General features: G+C 38.1%; 1 protein-coding gene across 2 annotated transcripts in view; it reads right to left on the bottom strand.

The window, feature by feature from the left end:
• Nucleotides 1-25053, bottom strand: part of IARS1 (isoleucyl-tRNA synthetase 1) — a 118924-nt gene that overhangs the window by 50182 nt on the left and 43689 nt on the right. For both annotated transcript variants that reach the window (XM_037386412.1, XM_037386413.1), the window contains exons 14-19: nucleotides 23806-23904; nucleotides 12310-12436; nucleotides 7333-7406; nucleotides 6779-6973; nucleotides 1062-1148; nucleotides 301-384 (exon numbers count right to left, since the gene is read on the bottom strand). In XM_037386412.1, coding sequence (XP_037242309.1) covers nucleotides 301-384; nucleotides 1062-1148; nucleotides 6779-6973; nucleotides 7333-7406; nucleotides 12310-12436; nucleotides 23806-23904 — 666 coding nt within the window. The remainder of the gene's footprint in view (nucleotides 1-300; nucleotides 385-1061; nucleotides 1149-6778; nucleotides 6974-7332; nucleotides 7407-12309; nucleotides 12437-23805; nucleotides 23905-25053) is intronic.

The following is a 25053-nucleotide window of genomic DNA, read 5'->3' as shown; positions in this document are numbered from 1 at the left end:
ATGGGCCACGCATTTCTGACCAAAGGCCTCCCTCCCAGCAGCACGTTAGCTTTGGTCGTTACCAGCCTTAAGGGAGATAGGACAAAGGGTATAGAAAGTCCAGACACTGTAACTATTGCCAGTTCTTTTGAGTCATCCATTCTTTCAGTTATTTGGCTGCCATAGTGCTCCAGAAGTTTCTAAAATTATCTTTCTTCCTACTGCTAATTGTCAAAAACCCCTAAGAAGGCCTCCTGGTGAATGTCTCCTATGAACAGAAAGCTAACATATCAGATTGCGCATTAATTAAACAAATCCTACCTTAGTGCATCAGCTCCATAACTATTTACAATACTCATTGGATCAGGATAGTTCTTCTTCCTCTTGCTCATTTTTTGGCCATCACTAGAAAATACCAGAAAGCAGGCAGAAATTTCCAGAATTCTTGTAATACACTGATAAAGAAAAAAGGCCCCTCAAATCCAGCTTAATTTTTTTGTCCTATTATCTTCTTGGTAGCATAGGCATAATTATATATTAGCACATAATTTCAGTATGACTGTTGAACCCACAAGAGCAACTGGAAAAAGCCCAAAACCCAAAACCCCAACGCAAGAGACTCCCATTTTATGAAACTAAGCAGGAAATCTGTCCTTCCCTACCAAAGCTGAGGGAAGACACACTTGTTTTGCATCAGTCCCTCCAGCCCACTGAAAAAGCTTTATTTGAAAATACAGGGAAACATATAATTAACTTAATTAAAATTACATCTGAAACTAGATTTATAATCTCCTTTACTCTCTATAACAGGTATAATTTAATTCCTATTCTGTCTTGTTACTCATTTGCTCTCTCTCTAGGAAGAGCTAATCCAGCTGGAAAAAACCTAGTGCAACTGCTAGCTGGGATGTGTAAACCTCACACTCTCAGGTGCCTCTTACCTCCTGCAACACCAATATCCCCCTTGCAAGTCTTAACAGCTCCAAAGTCCATTTCAGATTTAATTTACAACTCGCAGGGGCTTATCCAAAATGCTCTTTGACTAAAAATCTGTTCCGGAAAGAACTGACTGATATACAAACCTCGCAAGAACAAGGCCATTCACAATGACATTCTTGAAAGGAGGCCTTCCAAAGAGAGCAGTGGACAGCACCAACAGAGTGTAGAACCTGAAACAACAGACAACATAAGCATGACACTGTGGATACGCCAAGCTAAAGTCTGCATGTCTTTCATTGCAAAAGAAGTTCCATTCTGTTGTTTTACTGTAGCATATGTATGTGGAACATTCACGTGGCAGACTCAGAGAAGAGCTCGTTCTAAGTAGACCTTTTTACTCTTTGTAGCATATTGTGCTGTTTGCTCAGCTGTGACCTGCTAGTCTAAGAAGGCTGAAAAACTGTAACAGTAAGCATTAGGAAGCACATGAAGAAGAAAATTGTAGCAGTTTCCCCTTTAATACAAAACAGATAATTCTGTCCCTGAACAAGCTCCCTGTAAATCTCTGAACAGAGAATCAGTCAGCAACAAACACAGCAAACAGGATGGGGAGGGGGGGGAAGAGTGAATGTGTGTATTCTTCGGCCTAGCAGACAACACAGCCGTTACTGCTGGGAGCGTAACAGCAAGGTAGGAAAAGTGAGCAGAGCTTCCTACCCATCAAACCAACTTTGCTGGTTACATTAGCTGTCACTAGAAAATACAAGAATGTCTGTGTTCTCCACAACCAAGGGTAGTAGGGGGTCCCCCGTCTCCCCCCACCGTTTTATGTGTTTACAATAACTCTATAAACTGTCTAGGACACTTAAAACATTAGTGCTGGAGCAAGTACAGGCACCTATTGTTCAATATATTGCTATATGATTGTATCTGAGAAATTAAGGGGAGGTGCAAGATGGTGTAATAATAATTTCAAACCCAGGAGTTAGAACCGTCACCAAAGGAGGTATCAATGAGCTTCTGTAACTGCACTGCTGGCAGCTACTTTTAAGAAAATAACTGGAGGGTGGGCCACAGCCTTCCTGGTTAAAAATGAGTATCACACCAATGATTGCTTAGCAACCTTAGAACAGCAGATGATTATAAAAAAGCTAATTCATTTGGAATAAGGCACAGGAGGTTATGCCTAGAACTATGCATTTGCATGAAGATTTAGTCAAGAAACACTTTTAGCAGGGAAAAATAAGTCCATCTATATATTCCAAAGTAGTTCTTATCAAAAAGCTGTCCATAATTGCAAAAGCATTATTCTGACAGTTGAGGGTCCAGGGCTCTGTGAAGGTTACTGTGCGCATTACAGCATTTATTAAGTGGTATACATCACAACCCTGATGCTTATCTCTCAGGCTTTTAACTCTCTAAATCACCTTAATTTACACTGCAGGATACTACTCTATTAAATTGCATTGTAATTTCATGACTTTGCACTGCCACTCCTCCACCTGCACACACACCCATACACTAAAAATCCCCACCTTAATTCTCAACAAAGAAAACCCCTAAACACAAACATCTGAGCGTTTACTCAGATGATCAGCACCTCAAGCCCACAAGACTGCCAGTTCATTACAAACATGTCAGTACTTCAGTATTTAGTATGAAGGTGCCTCATTGATAAACCCCCATCACTTCCTGCAAACTGGTTGCAAATTCTCATATTAGAGCAGGTGAATTTGCAGTTAAAAAGAACAAAGCAGAAGCAACTAAGATGACATTTCAACACTGTTTGTCTTAGTCTGTCTGTACAGTTTTCCTATGGGACCTGAAAAAAATACATCCAAGAACTTTTCACAAATTTTATGTTGTGTTGCCAAACCCAACCAGCCTCAGCGATGAGGTGCCTTAGTTGGAGACTGTTATAAGACTGCAAATCTGCCTGCTTCTAGTTTTGTCCTTGCAGATATATAGCTGCCAGCCAAAAAAATAGTAAAACACGCCATTAACAGCACAGAGACAGAAATCCACTTCTTTGTTCTTCTCCCCTCCTCTTCCACTCCCCCCAAAGCAAGAAAGCATTCCCTGTTTTCTGCTTTCTTCAACAGTTGTGACTAAATTCATAATCCTGTGGTTCATGCCAAAAACCTTCAACTATGAATTCCCTGTAGGCCACCACATCCTGACCACGACTAGCAATCTTGTTGCATCTCTCTATAGACAGAGACAGAGCCTTTCCTACCAATCTGTCCAGACTGAGTGTCTTACAACCCAACTACTCTAAGGCTTTTTTTCCTCTGGCCTTAACAAATATAATTCAGCTCACTCCCATATCCATACAGAAATTTTAAGATGATCACTCTCCTAGCTCATCACCTTGGTCACAATTTTCCCCTTGTCTCCCTCGACTTTCTCCTCTTCTCTGTTCAAACAGAAGCCACCAGGCCTCCACCTCCTGAGCATTCTACCACCTACCAATCCACACTTCACATCAGCTGCAGTCTCTGACCTGACAAAAAAGACATTTTCATTTGGAATCTTAACACTTTATAAAGAACACTTGAAAAAAAATAATAATAAAAAATTCTAGTACTATGCTCTTAACACTCCAGAACTTACCACCTGGTTGTTCACTTAGGCCTATGGTATAGCACTGTCATACTAGCAGAGAGATACATGTGTATTCTCTTCAAAATATCCTCATTTTTTCCAAAGACTTAGGAAAAGGTAACTAAAAGCCTAACAGTTTTAGAATGAGAACCCTTCTAAAGAACCACCTGAGACAGCTTTACCTTTTAGCAAGAAAACCCCACCATCTCACATCTTAATTCCTTCTTTCTTTCACCAAGCAAAAATGCTCATTGGGATATCACAGAACACTAGCTGCTACCAACGCACCAGCTTATGAACAGGCACGAGCACTGGGGGAAAGGTATAAGCATAGACCCACAGAGTCATTTAGGCTGGAAAAAATCTTTAAGATTGAGCCCAACCATAAACCTAACACCACCAAGTCCACCACTAAATCATGTCCCTAAGCACCATGTGTGTATGTCCTTTAAATACCTCCAGGGATGGCGATTCAACCTCTTCCCTGGGCAGCCTGTTCCCCATGCCTGACTGAGGCAAGCATTTTGATATTCCACCCACAAACAGAAGAGACAGATTTGGGTACCGTGAAGGCTTACATTAGCTCTTATGCTGATGTTAAAAACAAAAAGCAATCTGCTGCAGAGTGTGGTATGAAAGTCTCCATTTGCACATCGCCTACAGCACGCACCACAAGCGTGTGGGCTCCAAATGAAGCACAGCGGGTGTGTGTCTACAACCACAGCCACCATCAGCATCAGCTTGGACTTCTGCTGTTATTTTTCCAGGGCCAATCTTCTGAATTGTTTCACTAATTCAACTGTTCAGCTTACTAAGGAAAAAAGGCCAACTTGTGTATTACAAATGCATTCTTTAATGGCATTAGAGAGCTTCATTGGATGCATATGAGATCAGACTTATCTGTCATGTCTCCCACACATGCTTCAAAGGAGAGCAGCACTAAAAAACTGCAGTAAGGATATGACACACACTAATCCACTGTGACATCCCAATCTCAAATAGCTAAACCCTGAAACCTAAAATTGATCACTCCTCCTATATTTTTACTGGAATTGTAACCACCAGGAATAAATTTTTGTATCCACATAAAAACCTCAAGCCATTTTTAATTCTGTCGAACTTTTACAATTCAATAGCTCCCCTGCACAGTGTAAGAATGATTACATGTTGTCAAAATTTTTTGTTTGCATTTTTTGGCACCTAAATTACAAAAAATGCCCTTTTATCTTTTTAAGGTGTAACAGGGAGAAAATCAGTTTCTGACCATGCCTTTTGCATACATTTTATATTTGTTTATCATGTTCTTTTATTTATCGATTTTCTAAAAACAAACAAATCAGCAAAAAAAACTGCACAATTTTTTTTCAGATAGAAAGAAAGAATAAGAAAGAGAGAAAGCTAAGTCTTTATTTCTCTTTTTGTAGGCATAATGAACAATGCTGCAGAAAGACTAATACATGTGATCACTAGTATTACAACTTTTCAAGCTATTTTTCTCCATTCCTTCTTCATTCTAACACTGTACTAACCTCCTCCAGTCCCCAAAGCACAGCTACTGCAGAGTAAGCAGGTTTTCTCCCAGATAAACAAAACCTATCACACTCCTTCAAAGTGAAACAGGTATTATTTAAATATAATAAAGGAGATAACATTCCATTTAATATTTCCTAAATCAGCATTTGTCAAATTAACAGTATCCACATGCTATACGCAACAGTAAAGAAAACCAAGTAAATGAAGAAACACAGGGTTCACTGCCTACAGCAGATCCAACGCTGCCTGAAGCACAGCAAGCCCAAAATAGCAACCTGCAAATGAGATCAACGCGTCCCTCCACTGCTGGGCTTCGTGCTACTCAACAACATTTAGCTGTATACTAACACTGAAAAGCACCAGGACTAATAAGCTGTGATACACAACTGTAGAGAGCACAAGGTTAAAGATCAACACAAACAGATGGCCTATTTTGGGAAAAATAAATACAAAAATAGGTCACTATATATGTAAAAGGCCACTTTAACCAGGTTTATCAGGTTGCCCTGATGCTGACCTATGTGAAGTACTGCTTTGAGGACCCATTACAAACATCATGCATAGCACTAACTAGGTAAGTTGCAGCTATATTCTGAAAAGTATTCTGTATGCCACGAGGAGTCCATGTCCCGCTAAGCAAGACTTAGGTGGTCCCTCTCTAATTGCCAAACTTGCAAATGTAACTTCTGTTTTGAGAACCTAGATGGTTTTTTGCACCACATGTAGGGGGTTGCAAAGCAAAGACACCTTTTGCTAGATTCGTGGATCTTATTCTCATTTAGTATCATGCCCCAAATGTTTCCTTACTCAATCCTCCTGGCTTTGAGAGTATGTATAAACCTCGCCCTCAACTTCACAAATGTGCAAAAGCCCACCTCTTACTTCATTGTTTCAGTGGGTTGGTTTGTTGGGGGAGTAGAGGAGGCGGCGGAGGGAGGTGCCAACTGTGCTCCAGAGGAATTTAGTTTAATACCTCAAGTTACTGGATGGAAGAGTTCTACTGGTACATAGTCAAATGCACTAATCTAGAAAACACAAAAATTCCTCTTAAAAACCTGTCAGTTTTCACAGCCAACCTCGAACTTCAAAAATAGAATAAACACTTAAAAATGCCAAAACTAAAACTGTATGTATGTATGCATATATGTATGAGAACATTACTCAGAAAATCTGAGATCAGAGAACAATTTTCATCAATGATTGAAAACCATTTATCCAGAGAGGAATAAACTAAGCAGATTAAGTTTACAGTTAGGAAATTTGATTTTTGTAAACTATAAAGTATTCACAACATAATGTTTGACTTGTTTTCTCCCTACTCATAAAAACCCAAAATTCAATTTAATCTAGGGGGCAAAAATTACTAGCCTACACATTGGTCTGAAATCCTCAAAACACTGGCTTCCATTTCAACTGACTCAATTGCTGCTGTTTCTAGTAGATAACTCATGTTCTATGGTAGTTCAGCTACTGACATTCTTCCTTACCAGGCCAAAGATCTACCCTCTTACCCAACGATATTTTCCACAAGAGCCAAGACGACTGCTCGCTAACATGCTGTCTTTCTGAAACATTTTTGTCACCAGGCTTTAGAATACCTTGAATTTTACTGTAAAAAAGAAATCATACACTTATCTATACAACATTCAAGGATCATCCAGATCTAACAGCATGGCAATAGATGCGAGGCAATATCATCACATAAAAAGCAGCAGAAAATTACCATCCTCTGGTTTGGTCAATGCCTTCAGCAATGAAGTCAGCAGGGAAAGCATCTTCGAGTTCTTTCTTGTTTTCAAATGGATAATGGACTTGTGCATAAGGCATGCTTCCACTCTCAAACCAGCAATCAAAAACTTCAGGGACTCGGTGCAGTAAGCCCTTGCCACAACGTGAAGGGATAGTTAAGTGATCAATACTATGGGAAAAGAAAGATAGACAAATTCTAAACAAAAAGAAGATTCAGCCCAAAACGTTAACTTTAAGCTAGACATTAGGTATGACAGGAGCTTTGGGTTTAATTTTAATGATTCTTCACAAAAGTCAGCATTTCCTTTGATAATTTTTACGATTTATAACTATTTTAGAAATATATTTTTTTTGCATTAACAGCTTCCAAGACAGCAGAAAGGAAAACCTATACAAGTTAACTACAAAACTTCCTACCACTTTTCTATTTTCCCTAAATCTGTTTCCTGGGGTTAAGGCAAAGAAAACCAGTATTTTTATGTCTGTTCAACTATTTTTAATAACTAGTTCACAGCCTCTGTGACTGACCTTTCTCGATGGAGATCCGTGACTTTCACTCCAGACAGCTCTTCCAATTCTGCCATTGAACCAATACAAACTACCTGTAAGAGACAATCAAGAAATTTAGTCAATTATTTGCACACAGTAGCTTTTTTGGTTTTTAGCATTAAACAGGAGACTCGTAGGTCAGTCAGTATCTTCTAAAATAGCTGATATAACTGAAAAGCTAACAAAAATTTTGTACAAAAAGCAGTAAGTTATGTGAGACCACTGCCCTGATTTAATACAATCCGTATCAGAATATATCAGAGGAGACTCTGAAGAACAAGCATGTCGTCAGGTATCAAAAAAGGTGGTGTTATGTTGTTTGAAAAAGAAAAAACAAAACCTTAACAACCCACAACAAAATCGCTGCTGAAAATTCAGTGATCCTGACTTTTGCACAAATAGGAGTTTCAGAACCCAGGTTCCTCTTCTGTAGTTAAGGTAAGCAGCTAAATTGCTCGTAACCGAGTGTAAGTGTTCCATCCCAGGTACACTAAACTGTTTGTATGAATGGCATCGTATTTGAAATGAAAAAAGGCATCACAGCTAACAAAGGGGCTATTAAGAAAGGTACAGATTTTCTTGGTTTTGTGTCAACACACTTATCAAAGAAAAGCAAAAAGCTTCCGGAACAGACTTGCATCAACGTCATGAAATGTTGATGAAAAATTATTCTGAAAAACTGTATGTAGGAGAGAAAGAGAAAAGCAATGCTTTCTTTGCTTTACATTGTAATCAAGTTTAACCCTCCCAGAGCCCAGTGCCCTCTCTCAACTGGCAGGATTCACAAGCTACCAGCTGCAGTACAGCTCTGGATTTTGGAGATCCAGTCCCACATGCTATCAGTCCACTTCAGAATTGCCATGGAGAAAACTGTTTTTTCACAGATCTGACAGGGAAGGAGTCAAATGTATCAACATAAAGAAGCTGTAAGTAGGCTAGATGTTTTTCACATAACAGAACTTCTGAAGTTGCTCTTAGGACACAGTAAGTCAGAGTACTGCCCAATTTCTATAGTTAGTCTTAAAGATATGCATATGTATACACACAGAAATTGTGACTAACAAAAAGGTTTTTGGTGTATTTAATTCCAAAAAACTGTCATGAATTACACTGAAAATAGAAAGTTAGTCTGATCTGGGTTTTAAGCCATGATTTTCCTAGCCTAATTCAACTGCAGATGTGCATTACTAATCACTATCTTTTCTTCTTAAAGTACTTTTGAAATCTAATTTTTTCATTACTTACCTGTCTTATGTTTTCTATAGGAAGCAAAGCGTTACAATTATTACAATACTCCAGTACAACAGCCTGCAGTTTGCATAGCAAACCACACCAGGGGATTGATCCCAGTTAAAAATGGGCCTTTACCAGCAAACTATTTTTAACCCAGATCTGTTCCTCATTCACAGTGTGGCCCCATAAGCAATCGTACAAGCTCAAGCAAGCAGCAGCAGGTGCTTAGTTCAGCACTGCTGGCAGAAGAGAAGGTTTTAATAGCAGCAAGGGTAAAAAATACCCTTGGATACACTGATTACTTCATCTCCACTAACCTTAATATTTGAACATACTTTCACTCTATGCTCTGGGTTAAAAGCTGCCCATTAATTGTTGCTTTCTGAACCAAGCATTTCAATACTTAAGCAAAACTGAATATTGGATGCATCTGCAGAACTGCACGCAGCAGAACATGGTCACAGAAGAAATAACCCCAAATCCACATGAAAAATCCAGCCACCACCAGAGGAAGGCAGATATCACCACCCTGAACACGAGTGACTGTCCAAGTCAGAAGGATGAGAGCTACTCTGTCCCAAGTGTAAGTCATTAGATACTTGGAAGGAAAGAGAACAATACAGATAATAGATGCTAATCAAATCTAACCCAGTCGTTTCTGCAAGGAGCAAACTGGTTTATGCTCTCAAATTTAAGGTGTTGCTTTGGATATTTCTTCAACAGCAGTGTCTACTTTAGTAGCCTGGCCCCTCTCCCTACCAGTTCCTCCTCCATTTTATTTTTCATCCACATCAACTACAAAACCAGCTACATCAACATTTAATAGCAGACAGAAGAGACTGAAATAACTAGGCTGTGACTGGGGGCTGTTCAACCCTGCTTGAGCATCACAGACACCTCATGTGAAATCAGAGGTCAAGGTTAAATACTTCTAACGAAATGAACATTAGCATTATATATCGAGGATTATCCATGTAGATAGGAAGAATAAAGCCATCCGGCAGCATTCATGGACATTAATGTTGCTGTGACACAGTTCTGCAGTCCCTATTAAATAAAAATATTTGCTTTTACTGGTTTGTCATTTCAGCTCTGTTAAGTACCTATAATTGAAGAATAAGGAGTATTCATACAAAGACACAAGTCTACGTAGCTCATGAGTATAACAGCAAGACATTCTGGGTTCTTCAGAAAGCATCTTCAGCATAGTAATCAGTCATAGAAATGACTGCTAAGGTCAGCTAGAAGTGACACTCTTAATGCAGCCCCCAAGCAGCCCAGAACAGAGCTAACGACGCCCCCTCACCCTTCAGGAGAGCACAGCCCGAGTCCTCTCATTCCAAATCTGTTATGCAAGACAAAGTGCACCAGAACTAGTGGAGGGTTAACAGTTTATGTGAGCGACAAGCAATGAAACAATCAGAGAATTTCTGTAACATGACTGAATATTTAATATTATAATTTGTATGCAAGTCCTATAAAATTAGCCTATGTCTGCTTTATCAACTTGGGTGCTATATTAAAAAATTTTATTATCTAATCCAAATGAGATGTGTTCCTCCACTGAGGAAATAACTGAGATTTGAGAGCTTAAAATGATAAACTGTCAGCAAGAATGTGGTAATAAATACAATTTTCAAAATGTAACTTCTATTATGCATTTCTACCTGATAATTATGCTAAAATAAAACTAAATAAAAGCTAAAATAAAACTGTGGGAAACCAGATACTGATTTGTAATAAAATTCACTTTAATACCAATTAATTCACCTTACTGTATATTAAATAAGAAAGTGTTACTACTTCTCCAGGATTTAATATGCACAGCATAATTGCATGTGACAAAGTGTTCTTTTGAGAGCAAGACATGAAGAGAAGGCTCTGCAATTTCACGCAGCACTATGGTGCAGTAAAGCTGAAGTCAGGAAATTCCAAGTGAATGTTACTTCTATATTAGAGTAGATGTCACTTAGGCCTTAAGTCCTGCATCAGTTCCAGTGGTATTTAGTTTTCAAGCTATATCCCAAATGCGTAAAAAAAGAGCGAATGTTAAAAAAAACCCTGGCTTGAAATCTAGCATGGTCTAGAAGCCGAACTTGACTACTGAAGCGTGACATTCAGACTCTAGAGTAAACAGAAACGTATAACAGCTACGGATAAAAATAATAGATCTGGGTATTTCTATCATTATTCAGAAAACAGAGCCCTGAGGAATATTTGCTGCTAATTTCAAAGGAAAGGTCATTCTTCCAAGCTAGACATCATACTGTTATTAAAAACAAACAAATCAAACCTAAAAAATGAAAACAATCTGTACACACAGGAATACAGACATGGGGAGACTGGACAGAAAATGAAATATTATTTGAGGCAGGGAGTGGGAGTAATGCAACCTTTACACAATCTTTTTCAGCTGTAGAATGAAGTCTTGAAATACTTTAGCATAAACTGAAAGCCTTTGCTTTATCTAAAAAAACCTAACAAGGGACTTAACACATTTATTTGAAATTTTTAGGTATAAACTGTCAGTCTTCAAACTAAACTACCTGTTATATGAGAGACAGAAGCACTTGGTTTGCAGTAATTTACAAACACTTTCATGGCATAAATAGAATTTAAATGTCAAGGCTTTCTTAGATACTTAAATCGTAATTGCAAGAAGAATCTCCTCCACACACCCAATATATCCCTGCCTATCAGCAAGATTTCCAGTGAAGAGGAAATTAAAAAAGCTTTATGGTGCACATCTAAGCAACAGTGCAGTTTAAGGCAATAAAATATTTTCCTAGCACACATTTTCCTAGTTGAGGTCTTCCATGTCTAAAACAAAAAGTAAAGCTTTTTCAAATCAAGGGAAATAAAAATAAAGGCTTGGGATGCTGCCATCAACTATTTACCTTCCATGGCCATCCCAACATTTATTACCATTTCCTATTTCCAGCATGAGGAAGACTTATCATACCTGTCTAATGGAACTAACCCACATACCAAAAAACCCAAGCAAACAAAAAGACCCAAAACACCAAAACAAAACACCAAAAACCCCAAAACATTTTATCTTCAGAAACAGTTTTAAAACTTGCTGGTTTTACACTTCAAAAAAACAGTCACCAAAACTGCGTAAAGTATTCCCATGTGCAGTTAGCTTTACGCTATCAACTGCAGGGTACCTTCCAACTTCAAAAAAAACCTCACTTCCAGCATTCCCATTATAAACTTTCATCATTCCACTAGATTCACATTTCTACAGCCTGTTACATTCACATTTGTAGCACTACGCATTTTCCCTGTTCTGCTGTAGAGGACTTGCTTTTATGCCTTCAACAATTCATTTGGCTTGAAGCAACAGACCATCAGAACTTCAAAAGCAGGCTGAAAGGACTGAGTAAAAAAATATCTTCCTTGCCATTTTCTCAGTGCATTTGTTATTTCCATTAGATTTACCATCACTGCAAATTCTTCCAGAAAAGATAAGATAAATTCTAATATAAAAACTAAGAAAATTTGCTTGCACTTTACAAGCAAAAGCAAAGAAAACTTGTAGGTACACAAATGCATGTACACAAATGCATATACAATCACCTATTATAGATATACATATACTTTTAAGACATACTAATAGAACTTAAGACTGCAAAAGCCAAAAGATATAGCAGTATCAAAATAAAAACCCAACATATATAGACAGGCTTTTCTTCCAACTGGAAACTTTTGTTTTCTTACCTCTTCAAAATCGTCACTGACCCACAAAGGGATGGGTGTTCCCCAGTACCGATTTCTCGATATAGCCCAATCTCGTGCATCTTTAAGCCAGTTTCCAAAACGCTTCTCCCTCACAAAATCTGGAACCCTGTTCCGAACACAAGAAAAAGCATTCCTTAATCAATACACTCCACTTAAAATATAACCGTCCTTACTAGCTTTCTTTTATTTCATCCACCAAAAAAAGTTGATTTAAGCATCCTGCACCAGTTGGAACACAATCACATTACAGCACTGGCTACCACAAGGCCTACAGACTTGCTGACAAAGACGTAACGCCATTTTGTCTGCCTTTCTCTGACTGTCAGGTAAGCTATAGAAGTGAAAAATGCCATGCTTATTTTACTCTAAAATAATTTAGTAAAAACTTGTGCAACCTACAATAGATTCATGAAGGATGAAACAATGGCCAAAAATCCTCGGGACAGTCCAACGTTGGAAGATCATGACCAAGGGTGCATAAAAACACTACTACTTGGTTTTGCATACAGAAAAAAAAACAACCCACCAGTTACTGATTTTGGTGCTGAATGAAACTATAAAGTTTCAAAAGCCTGGCATAGTAGCATCAAAAGGCGCCTTGCATTATGCACGGCAATCCACATAACTGTACATTATTTTTAGACTTTGAGAATAAAAAAACCACTCAGGTTCATACATCCTACAAAAAAAAAAAAAAACTTTTTAATGCTATTTATCATCCCCACTTTTAATTCTCCGACTAAAAATCGAAACGTCCACCCATCCCAAAACACAAAAGCACACCAATACTTGCTAAAACCTCATTTTGAGCACTAATGGGCTCTAAGGGATGTTATAGACAAATTTTCGTCCTATGAAAGTGTCTTGGAGCTGAAAGGTTAACAGCAGAACCTGATGCCTAGCCAGTTTCCTGGATATGCTAAATGGCCTGATTGTTTGATTAAGAACCAACTATTTGCTCTTACGATGTAAACAAATAATTACCTGTTTATACAATTATTATATAGCAGATGAGAAAAAGCAATGGGTTTTGAGGTCAACAATATATTCCATGGTTAAAGGAGCATTTAAGACGACCAACCTCGAAACTCACAGGAAGAATAACCTCAAGACAGTATCACAGAGGCTGTGAATGAACAGCTAACAATACAAGCAACTATAGAACTGAGTTACTGAGCGACCCATGGCAAGTTTTTCTAGGTTTGTAATTCTAGTGTAACTAGAAGGGCCCTTCCCAATGTTTGAGCTGGATTTAGAGACCCAGAGTTTCTAAAAGAGGAGCAACCAAACTACAGAACACATATGGTCTCTTCTACCTTTTCTTTCTGAAGCTCTTAGTCCTGTGTCAATTTTTTTTTTTTTTTGAAGAAGAATGATTCTTAGAAACAGATCAGCCCCAGGAGTAACATAAATGAAAGAATCTTTTAGAGGAAAAAGTAAAAGAATGGATTCACGTGACACACCAAGGTAAGACTTGGCCCAGCAACGGGACATCTATAAAATTCATGAGCATCCTTTAAAAATGTACTGATAACAATAAAAGCTACTGCCTTTTAGAAGTTTTGCCCATGACAATGGCATGTGGAGATCTGAAGGCTTCTTGATGCCAAGGTTGTCTCAGGTGGATAAAACTTCCTGGTAAAAGACTCACTAAGCGGCAGCACACAATTCCACAGCTTCACTAGTTATTTCTAGATTTACTTCCAGCTGCAAAGTTACCTTCTGTAATATTCCTTAAACAAAAATGTAATATAAAAGAAAAATCAAAGAAACTCAGTGGCTAATGTTTCACATGACATCTGTATCCCTGCTTTGAAATTTAGAGATGCTCATAGGCTTTTGCCATTTGTTTTAGAGTGGTAGTCATTACTATTAACTTTTTGTGGTGACCTTAAGAGACCCTCTCTCCAAACACAAGTGGAAAATGTACTAAGAGCATTAGCATTTGCCTAACAATCCACTAATGTGGAAAACTTCTCTTTACATCACTCCTAAACTAGTTTCCATTTTTCAGAAGTTGTTAGACACTGATTAGCTAAAATTATTAGTCCCACTTAACATAGCTAGAGGCTGAAACAATCCCCCAATGACATTAAAATGCTAAGAGTTTCAACTCTGCCTCCTCAAAACATGCATGAAAAATTAATTTTATCCCCAAAATGGACATTAACCACAAAAATGTATGTGGCATGATCATTCTCTGTCTCTCTGAGCTATGAAAGCATATAATTTACCTCTTCTGGTAAAACTGTCTGACCCTGCTGCCAGTTTTTAGTGGAACATAAAACACAAACCACTTCATCTACTATGAACCACATTTGCAACAATGACTTATGGCTCTTTAGAGGTACAATCCAGAAATAACACTGACACAGCCATCAAACAGAGCAAAAAGAGCCCGTATGTCAAAAACATTGAGCTCATCACTCAAAGCGGTACTTAAACAACGGGTCCTTACCACCGCAGAGATGCAGCCCACCGGTGCTCCCCACACCCCCGGCAGCAGATACAGCCTCCACTGGGGAACGAGCTAGAGGCAGCATGTGCAGCAGAAACAGCCTTGCCAGTCACACAGTTCAAGACTGGAGCCAGTGTCTTTTATTTAGTCTCACCAGATTTAGCTACAGATATCTCAGTCTGACACTTCTGACTTACCTACATACCATAAGGAAAAAAAAACAACCAAAAAGTCAGAGGCACCTTCTATTTAAATGTTTCACTGGGCAGGAAAGACAGAACGGAATATTCTCAACAATGACGTTACTAACACCCGATCATTATGTTACACCAACTCCAGGTTAGTGTTTCTATAGGTCTTTTTCCCATTTCTTTTTAATTCTCTTCTCAGATATTTTCTTGGTGTACTGTTAAATTTTAATAAAGATAACATCCTGATACACATATATGTTACTAATTAAGGAAGCATTTTTTACTCTTCCATTTACACAAAGCAGGGATTTCTTAAATTTGCAGATTGTTTTGTTTTACACAACTAAGGAGTGTGAGAGCAGCCAGAGGAATGCTGCCCTCCAGTGAATTCTGCTCCATTTTCTCCTGTGCAGTCACTGAAGATACTTGGCCTCACCCCGAGACTACACTACACGTTTAATCTATCAGCCCCAGAGTCTTCCTCATAATTCCCAGTTAGCTTTTCCCATCTGTATTCCCAAGTACAATGCAAATAGAATTGTGACTTTGATAAGACTGTGATAAAACCATGAATCACTACCAATACTGGTCCCCAGCTTTCAGGAAATTTGGGGTTTTGTTAAACATCACTTGACTAAATCCAAAAGCTGACAGTCCCCTAAAGTTAATAGCTGCACAATTCACCAGACACTGACCTCTGCATGAAAACTGTCCTCACAGCATGGGTATTTAGAAGCTTGAAAAAGAATTACAAAAAAAAAAAACCCACACACCACCAAAATTCAAAACCGAAAACAAGGCCACCCACATAAATATTCCTATTTTACAACACAGAGACATCAAAAAAAACCCTTTCCAATATACCAACTTACATGCTTTCCATGTTTGATCAGGTATCTATCATAAACTCCCTTCAGCTTGAAAGCACAATCTGTGTTATGCTGGTGACCGCTGAATTTGCAGTTGGTTATGATGAGCAAGGTGATTAGTGCTACAGCCTGTTTAGAGCAACCCACTGCTAATGGCACCAAACAGATGCAGATCTCCAAAAAGGTCAAGCTCCAGCACCGAACAGTTCCACAAGGTTGCAAATGAAATCGAAGTAGCAATTCCTCTCCCAACGCATCCTGCTGCAGCTCCTAAAACTGTGCTGTTAACAACAGGGGGGGGTATTTCCCAACTGGCCTACAACTTGTGTTGATTTTCACTTTCAAATTTCTCTGCAAAATCACACAGATAGGACTTCATACTTCTTAAATATTTAGCAAGGTTAAGAAGGCTGCTGTCTCAGCAGGTCGTGAAGCTCTTGATTCATGCATGTAGAATAGCGTGGGATACTAGCTGCTTCTACTTTCTTGGCACCCAGGCTAGTGCACTAAAACTGCAGGATGCAGACATTTCAGGAGTTGAAAAGTTCAGGGAACTGAACTTCATATCACAAAGGGATAAATATTGATTTGTCAAATCATAAATTAGGAAGAATTTGACTGAAAGTACATCAGCTTCAACTTGTTTGAATGCTAATTTATATCGTACTCTCCCCATAACAAAACTCTACTGTAACAGGTCAGAGGTGATGAAAATTAGTTATTGCTCCGATTTTGTATGTCCATTTTTGACCATTTGTTCCTATTTTTGAAGCAGATTCGGGGTTTTGCTAAATCCATGCATTACTAAGTCAGCTGCACAGTGAACTCCCACATCCTTTCTTGGTAGCTGCTCATTTTCTTTGTGTCTAAAATAAAAATTCCATTTGACAAGCAAATAAAAAAACCCACGAAGAGTAAAAGAAAATCCAGTCCTTTAACATTTATTAGTTTATCACAACACAAACAGTCATCTTTGCTTTCAAAGTCTACGTACTACTGAGCATCCAAGTCACACAAGCAAAGTGGGGATAGATTTGCAAATAGCAAATTAGTGACCATCTTCAATCCCAGAGCATGAATGGGTGCACTAACAGCAAGTTACCATGGCTGCTGATCCAGTGCCTTCTCATCACCAATTAATACCAAAGGAACAGCACCAATTAAAATCAGTATATTTGCTTTCTGACTCTTGTCTCCAGAAAAGAGATGTGCAGGATGTAAAAAAATTACATAATCCAGAAGGAACCTTATTAAAAGGATCAAGACATCTGTTCCTTTTCTGTTCCTTTGAAGCATCTCTCTTGTGCTCATAACACAATTGCAAATACTGAATTTGACTTATTATTCCATTCCAAAGCTCAGATGTGCTCTGCATGACTCTGAGTTGGCTCACCTTGCCCTAGTCGCAGGATACAGGAGCTCTGTCTCCAAGCGGTACTGTCCCTCTTTTCTGTAAACATGAATATCACTGCTGAAATAAACAACTGTCAAACACTGCCACAGCAGAAGCCTCATATGTTTTATCATAAAACTTACCATTAAAAGCTGTTTAAGATGTTACACAAAGATACACTAATCCTTTCTCACTTAATTATTCTTCTCATCAGCTGATTTTATTCATTACATTCTTTGAAAAAACACAGCAACTTTAAGTACTGGATAATATTTACTTCACAATTACTGACTGAAGAAAGCTCTCAGCTTATGGATTATTTGAAAAACAGTCCCTAAGAATTAAGACTGTAAAGTTGACAAATAAAACGCTACCTTGAAGAGTGTGAATTATGAAATCTTATACCAGATGAGCACATTGCATCCGACATGTTTGGTTCTGAGAAGATGGCCCCAGATCTATCCTTTCATTTGTCAGGCTGGTAAGATTTTAAGCAACACCTGAAATCAGTAGTCACTTGTATGACTGAAAAGGAGAAAGTTATTCTTCCAGAAGACAGAGGAGTTGTAACAGCAAAACCCAAGCTAATCAAGCAGTTACTCTGTGTCATTAAACCAAATATGTATGGAATTACTTAAATTCATAGCAAAACAGCTGGGTTTTTTTGGTTTAGGCATAGAGTTCACTTTTTAAACATTAACCAACCCTTAGAAGACAGTCTTAAATTCCATTATGTTAATTTACTCTAATAACAAGCCTCCTTCAACATGCCCTCAAATTGATTTTTAATGGTTTTTAATTCAAGGAGATAAAATAAGCAACTATTCATGCCCTTTTGACACTTTAATTAGTGCCAATCTGTATCATGGACCTAATTACACATTGGGGGAGGCGGGAGGGAAGAAACAGGAAGAGAGAGGAAAGGTCAGTGTTTGCAAAGCACGCAAAATTTCCACTGCAGCAGACTCCTTCTCCTCCTCAATTCACAAAAGCTGATTAGAATGGTGCACAACCACATACCCCACGAGTTCAGATTGTCTCCACAGTGCAAGAGAATTTTCTGCTTATACGCAGCTTGTATTTGCTAAATGAATAGCACTTTCAATCATTTTGATACAGCAATGTTTTTCTTCACTCCTTTATCCTGGTTCCCATAGCAACAAACACTTCAGCGTGAGACTGCAATGCTGCTGCAGACTGCATCACAACCCTGCCGTCAGCAGTGCACAGCTGCTTGACAAGTCAAGATTAATTGAAGCCATAACCTCCAATTTTGTGATACACATCAAAAAAATCCTGATACATTTTACTTGTATGACCCAGGCATCATGCTAATTGCTATTCAAATTCTTAATCTTATCAACAATAGCAAAAATCCCTGCATCCTGCAGCCAGTGAGAAATGAAACTTTCTTTCTGCATAGTTTCCTTTGGAATATTCTGACGTATTCCGTTACAAAGTACTTCCATACTGCATTACCACTTAGGTTTCATTTCAATTTATATATATAAATATGTTTGCATTCCTATAACCGTGACAGACATTCACCATACTGCACGTGCAGCTAGATTTACCAGCTGCCTGAGAACATGGTACTATAACTCTTAGTGAACTGACATTTGGAGTCTCTAGTAAGCGATTACTTGAACCAAACAACAAGCTTTTTATGGCCATTCACTGGGACAGAAAAGATACCTGCTGTATTCGTGATACAACCAGCAATCTCTGCTCAAGAGGCTTTGAGAGGAAATTGCAAATACAGGACACGGCAGAACTCAAGCCATCAAAATCAACTGGAACAAGCCTCAAAATTCACTTCTAATCCTCAACTATGTCTGATAACAGCCAGTAATCAAATTTTCTGAGTTATGTTGCTCTGAATTAGACAAGCACAAGGCTAACCCTGCAGAAATGTTTTTCACCTCCTACTGTAGGCAATGGCATTACCTTGAATCTTTCCTTGGGAAACGTTGCCATCTAGTGACTACCCACTGCTGTACCCATCACAGGCACTACTAGAGAGAAGACCCAATCCATATTCACGTTTCCCCAGTAAGAAGAGTTATGGTGTCACAGTCATATTAAAAAAAAAAACCACACAAAACAAGCAAACTACTGTTCAGATAACATGCATTTATTAACGTTAGTAAACCAGGGAATACTCTATGAGACATCCTAAAAAAAGAAAAGCAGGAAAGTGACTCTGTAATTGATTTTCCTCTATTATCCTACAATTCTGGTATATCTTAAAATTCTGTTGCCTGCTACAGACTCTGATTTCTCATCTGCACAAAAACTACAAGTTTAGTAGAACAAACGTTAGCTTTCCATCACAGATGGGCCCTACACTGCATCTCCTGTATACCTAACCAGCCTTTGGGTTTATGATACCGGACAGGCATCATTTGTGATCAAATCACACCTCCCAACAGGTGGGAGAGTCTGCTGTTCAGAAAAGGCTGTGGCTGCTCTAAGATCAGAAAGACCAAGATCAAAAGCTTCTCAAAAGATCAATGTGTATTTGACGCGTATGAAAACACTTGGTCTTAGAGTGCTCATATAAGGAACAACAGGAAATGTGTGCAAAATTCACACTTTGTAAACCCCGAAATTAACTTTTAGCAAAACGGCCTTTGGATGTTCTGTGTGCCATTTTCAATAAGGACATATACATAAAGCTCTTATTATAATGCCTCAATTTTCCAATGCCAAGACGACAAAAGAACAAAAGACTTGGCTTCTTTGAAGCCCCTCACTGTCTTCTGTCACTGCTTTCCTTCCTTCCACTGAAGCTCGCTCATCCACTATGCTAAGTGCTGTAACATCTTACATAAACAATGTCAGAACTGCACAATAGTCTCTAAACCTAGAAACTTGTCAACAGTTACAGGTAAATCTTTCCAGAGTTACTGAAGTAGAACTGAAAGTGAGGGCAGTTTTTAAAAAATAAAAATAATTTGGAAAAAAAAAAAAAAACAGAAAAAAAAGAGAGAAAAAAAAAGAGTTCAAAGCTGGTATTTAAATACATATTACAGCCTACAGAACTTTTTCTATCAGCCTACAAGTATAAAAAAATATTACATACACTGCTAGAAGCGTGAACTACAACAGTTTAGAAACACAAGTATGAACTGCACCAATTTAATCTTTAAAATAACCTATAAATTTGTAATTTATACCAACTTCGAACTCCACGATGACAAGAGTTAGTCCTGTATTATGTAACAGGATCTAAGGTGGCACAGTCCAGCTGTTTGTGGCTATATAGGAAATATTCTTTCAACAAATAATTCTATAAAATGATAGTTACAATTAAGGCTGAAATCCAGACCACTTGCACCAGGGACCCAGGTCTGGTTGCTGCATCTAGATCGCCGTATCAACATAACAGGAATCCCAGGTCTGACAGCCCTGAACTGCACAGCAGCTGAATTTGCCCCTCTCTTTCAAGTACCACAGTAGGAAGTTGTCGGAGTATAAAATATAAGATGAGTTTTTTCTAAGTACATCATATGTATGTTTTTAATAATCTCTTCTGCCAGTTGTGTGATAAAAAGAACATTCAGTAAGGGGTCACGGATTAAAGACTGAAACACAGCCTTTTAAATGCCATTCCAATCCTTTGTCGCATGTTCAGCAACACCGAGCTCAAGTGACTTTCCACTCTGATCGCATTAAGGTTGGGAGAAAGAGGAGGGGTTTTTCGTTTCTGATTTCACAAAAATGCTGGCACATTACTCATGTAATCATTATTGAAAGTCATAGTTAATTCTGAAAAATGAAGATGCAGTTGCTGGCTTTAATAAATTTTTAATAACTATGGCTTTATCAGTAGGCTAATTCATTAAAAAACTAATTAGAAATGCAATCAGGTTGCAAAGTTTGTCCAACTATGTTTAATCTATTTCATCAAAAAGGATATCTATAAAGAGTGCAGCTATTCTTAAGGGACAGTACACCTATCAGTCATTTATAGGAATAAAAAAGCAATGCAGTCAAACTCATTTTGCAAAGGTTAATGTAGTCTGAAAAGCATTTATCCCCAATTTCCTCATTTTCAGGACATACTGAAGCTCTAGAGAGTCCAAAAATAATTTAAAAAGCTAGGTATTATTCCTGTGACACTTTCAGAGATCAAGTCTCTTCAAAAGCAAAAGAAGTAGGTTTTGGGAAGGATAGAGTTCCCAAAATTTAAATAAATGAATACTGAAGAAAGCTAGCATTCTCAACACCAGCTTACAAAGTTATACCACAAATAAAATTGACATCAGTGGAGAACATAGGAAAAAAAACCCTTAAAAGTAATGTCTTTCTTTTAAAAGGCTAAATTTTAAAAGCCATTTTGTTATACCTTTATGTAACAAAAGCCTTCAAGTTTTCTAACTAGTTATTATGGAATCATGTACTGGAAGTATGTATTAATATTATTTTATTAAATATTTAGGGATAATACAGCTTTACTTGTAGCTGTATTCCCCCCCCCCCAAAATATTCTCAAAATCTCTAAGACCATACTGTTTTGACAGAAGTCCTGAGGAAACCATTCTTTGATCAATTATGGGAGTTCTGTTGAGACTCAAGAATTGCCTAAAGGACAAACGGTTACTTTAATTCTAAGGATGTTGAAGATTGCCAATCAATACAATCACCTGCTCTTCCCATCCAACCTCTGCAAAGGCAGCTTTCATATTTGGTTCCACTTGTATCCCCTACTCAAGGCTTAGAAAAAGCACCACTTAAAACCCAAATATGTAAACAATTTAAGGTTCAAGCTATTTACTAATCCTTACTAACGTTTCCTGGATGAGTGGAGGTCACTTAGCAGTTTCTTCTTGAAGCTTTGTTTCTGGAAAAGCAAAACCATCTCAACCATACAAACACTTCCTTAACAGGATCACTACATTTTTTGTGTGTTCATGTAAAAACTAAGTATGCAGGTCTACTGTCAGTCATCAAAACAGTAAAAGCATGTTGAGAAAGCTAATTAAAGCTAAGTACAAACACTTTCACCCCCTCTTCAGCTTATTTTTCCCCAAAAGAAGGATCACAGTATGTTCTGTTACAGAAAACAGAAAGCAACACTTACTAATCTATAAAATATTCTTACATATCCAGACTGGGCGTGTGCTTATTAGCAAGCCAACGCTGCAGCATTTTCGGACAGTCTGTATCATGGATCACTAACTTTTCCCACATATTTCAATATTTACAGTGCTTGTACCACATAAGCAGTTATGCAAAAGCTGCTCATGGAGAATTTAATTGCTAATTACCGTCCATGAAAAAACGCAACATAAGCTGTAAGCGCTCACTGAAAGTTGAGTCACCTTCTTTAATATCCTCTCAGTTGCTGAGCAGAGAGGTGACCCCAGTTCTCCTACAATCCTCATACAGCGAGACAGAACAAGTGAAACGTCACACAGTACAACTGAACAAGGCTGTAACCTCCACATTTTGCCCACCTGGTCTCAGTTTCCCAGGCACAAACTGTTTATGAGAGGAGGGGAAATAAAAATAAAGGTTATGGAAGTGGATAAGGTAGGGTCCTTTTGTTACTAACACACCACAGACCCATGACTGACCCCCAAAACGGCTACCATCACCAATGGTTCCCTCTTACTCCTAATTTAATGGTATAGTTAAATTATCTAGAACTTGTTTGTTGTTTTCTACATAAATTTTATACAAATATTTTTTACATTCCCTATATACATATAAAGATTTAATTTTTTTGTTTATTTTTTTAATTTAATTTTTTTGATTTAAACCTCTGAAACTGTTTAATTCCAACTAATACACAAGCAAGGGCAGCTGGGTTAGGTGGTTTTGGGGGGGGGGGGGGGCGGGTGGAGCGGTTGGCTTCAAATGCACCTATGACAAAGTAACCAACCATATCTGTAATAACCAGATTAAAAAAAAAACCTATCATCTAAAAATTAATTTAATTTGCAACAATATATACCCAGAGTTTAGCTGCCTAAATTCCTCTCTCCAGGGGACCCTTTTGGAAGGCTTAACTGTGCACTTCCATGCTTCTGCAGGTTGATTTTCCTTTGCAGTTTCTCTCATGTTGAACTGCTTAGGGTTGTAAAACATGACCTGAGGATACTTTTAATGATCCTGTAATGCTTTTCACTGCAAATTATTAGTAGGTATTTAACCTTACTTACACCCAAAAATATATTTCTCACTGGATTTTACACAAGCAAAGAATCCCTTTCTCAAGACAAGAAAAGAGCAGTGTGCAAACATGTTCAAGCACCAGGTTTGATAGGCAACAAAGCAGGTTTTATCTATTGATGTCAGGAAGAACTATTCCATTGCTCTACCAGTTTGAGGCACATTTGTGAAACCTGAGATAAAGCAATTTTTAAAACTGGTTACCAGTTCCCTTCCAGCAATATTGGCTCAGAAAACCAGGGTGGAAATACGAAGTTAAGTTAGGACACCAACAGTCAAACAGCTTTGTAGAGTTCCAGCAGGCGCATGCGGCCACACACACCTTCTACACACCCAATTCCAGGCAAAGAAAAAAAAAAAAAAACCATATGCAGGAGACATTACCAGTAGCATTGGGCATTATTCTCCAGTAGCTTCTCCACCATGTGCTCCACTCTTACAAACCAGCTTGGCACAGCTTTGTATATCAATGGGGTATCTGACCTGTAGAGGGAAGGTGATGGGGAAGGGAGCAAAATAAACAAAAGCATCTTCAGTACTGTATAATTTATAAAGCAGTCTTTAAATTCTATTTTTGTACATGACAGTCCCTCTTCCACAGACTGAATTCATTGTTCCTGAAACATTATCACAGTTACAAAGGCTGGGGTTTGGTTGTTTAGTTGTTTTTTTAAACTACACAAACTGCTACACTTACGTGAGCTACTATTTTAAAATCAAATCCTAAAAAAAAGAAAAAAATGTATAAGCATTCAAATGCAGCAGTTAAAGGAAATTGTATAGCAACAGAAATCATGAGAACATTCAAACAATACCTGAATTTGAAATTTATGTGCCTACATAGTACAGTGATATGAACTTCAGGAACTATTAAAGTGAGTCATATTTAAGTCTTCCACGTGAGCTCATTCTGTATCCTTTTTATGTGTATATCATCCTGAAAACATTACGTTATGGTTTTGCTGTTTGCATTTAAAAGAATAATAATAATCAAAGATGAAGTAGCAGTACCCAGGGTTAACTAGGAGAATGTCCCAATTCCAGGAAGAGAAGGAAAGAAAGACAGAGATCCAGATAAGCTTATAAAAATAAGTTATAAAGACATCTTAATATGTTCCTTACTTCAATATTCAATGAAACAAAACCTGTATGAGATGGAAGGAGTTTCAGAACTTGGCATTACTTAGAAATGGTAACACTACAGAGCACAGTGTACAGACTGATGAATTCCCTCAAGTGCTTAGTAAAATTAGCATCTCCAAGTATCTGACTGCATTGTGTCTCAACCCGGCCTCTTACTTGTCAGTTCCATAATACAGCTGCTTAAGGTCCTGACAGACTGTTCAAGTAGCATAGATCCTTCTAAAGGATCCAGTGATCAATCAGTGGGTAAAAGTCATTATAGGAGCATTCAGGCATTTCTAATCTTTCACATCCATCCCACTACTCCAAACTGGAAAAGGAGACTGAGCTCTGCGGTTTGGAATCCATGGGTACAGAGAAGCTTCAACAGCACTGGGACAAGAAACTCATTCTCCCTTAGTATCAATTGATCTCACAAAATGTTTGCTAAAAAACTACTTTTGTCTAAGTCATTTTGCCTCAAAACTTGGAAATTCACTTGCTCAGCCA

The sequence above is a fragment of the Falco rusticolus genome, chromosome 4 (assembly GCF_015220075.1).
Source record: "Falco rusticolus isolate bFalRus1 chromosome 4, bFalRus1.pri, whole genome shotgun sequence".
In the NCBI taxonomy this organism is placed as follows: Eukaryota; Metazoa; Chordata; class Aves; order Falconiformes; family Falconidae; genus Falco; species Falco rusticolus.
This window is presented reverse-complemented; position numbering and strand designations above follow the sequence as displayed.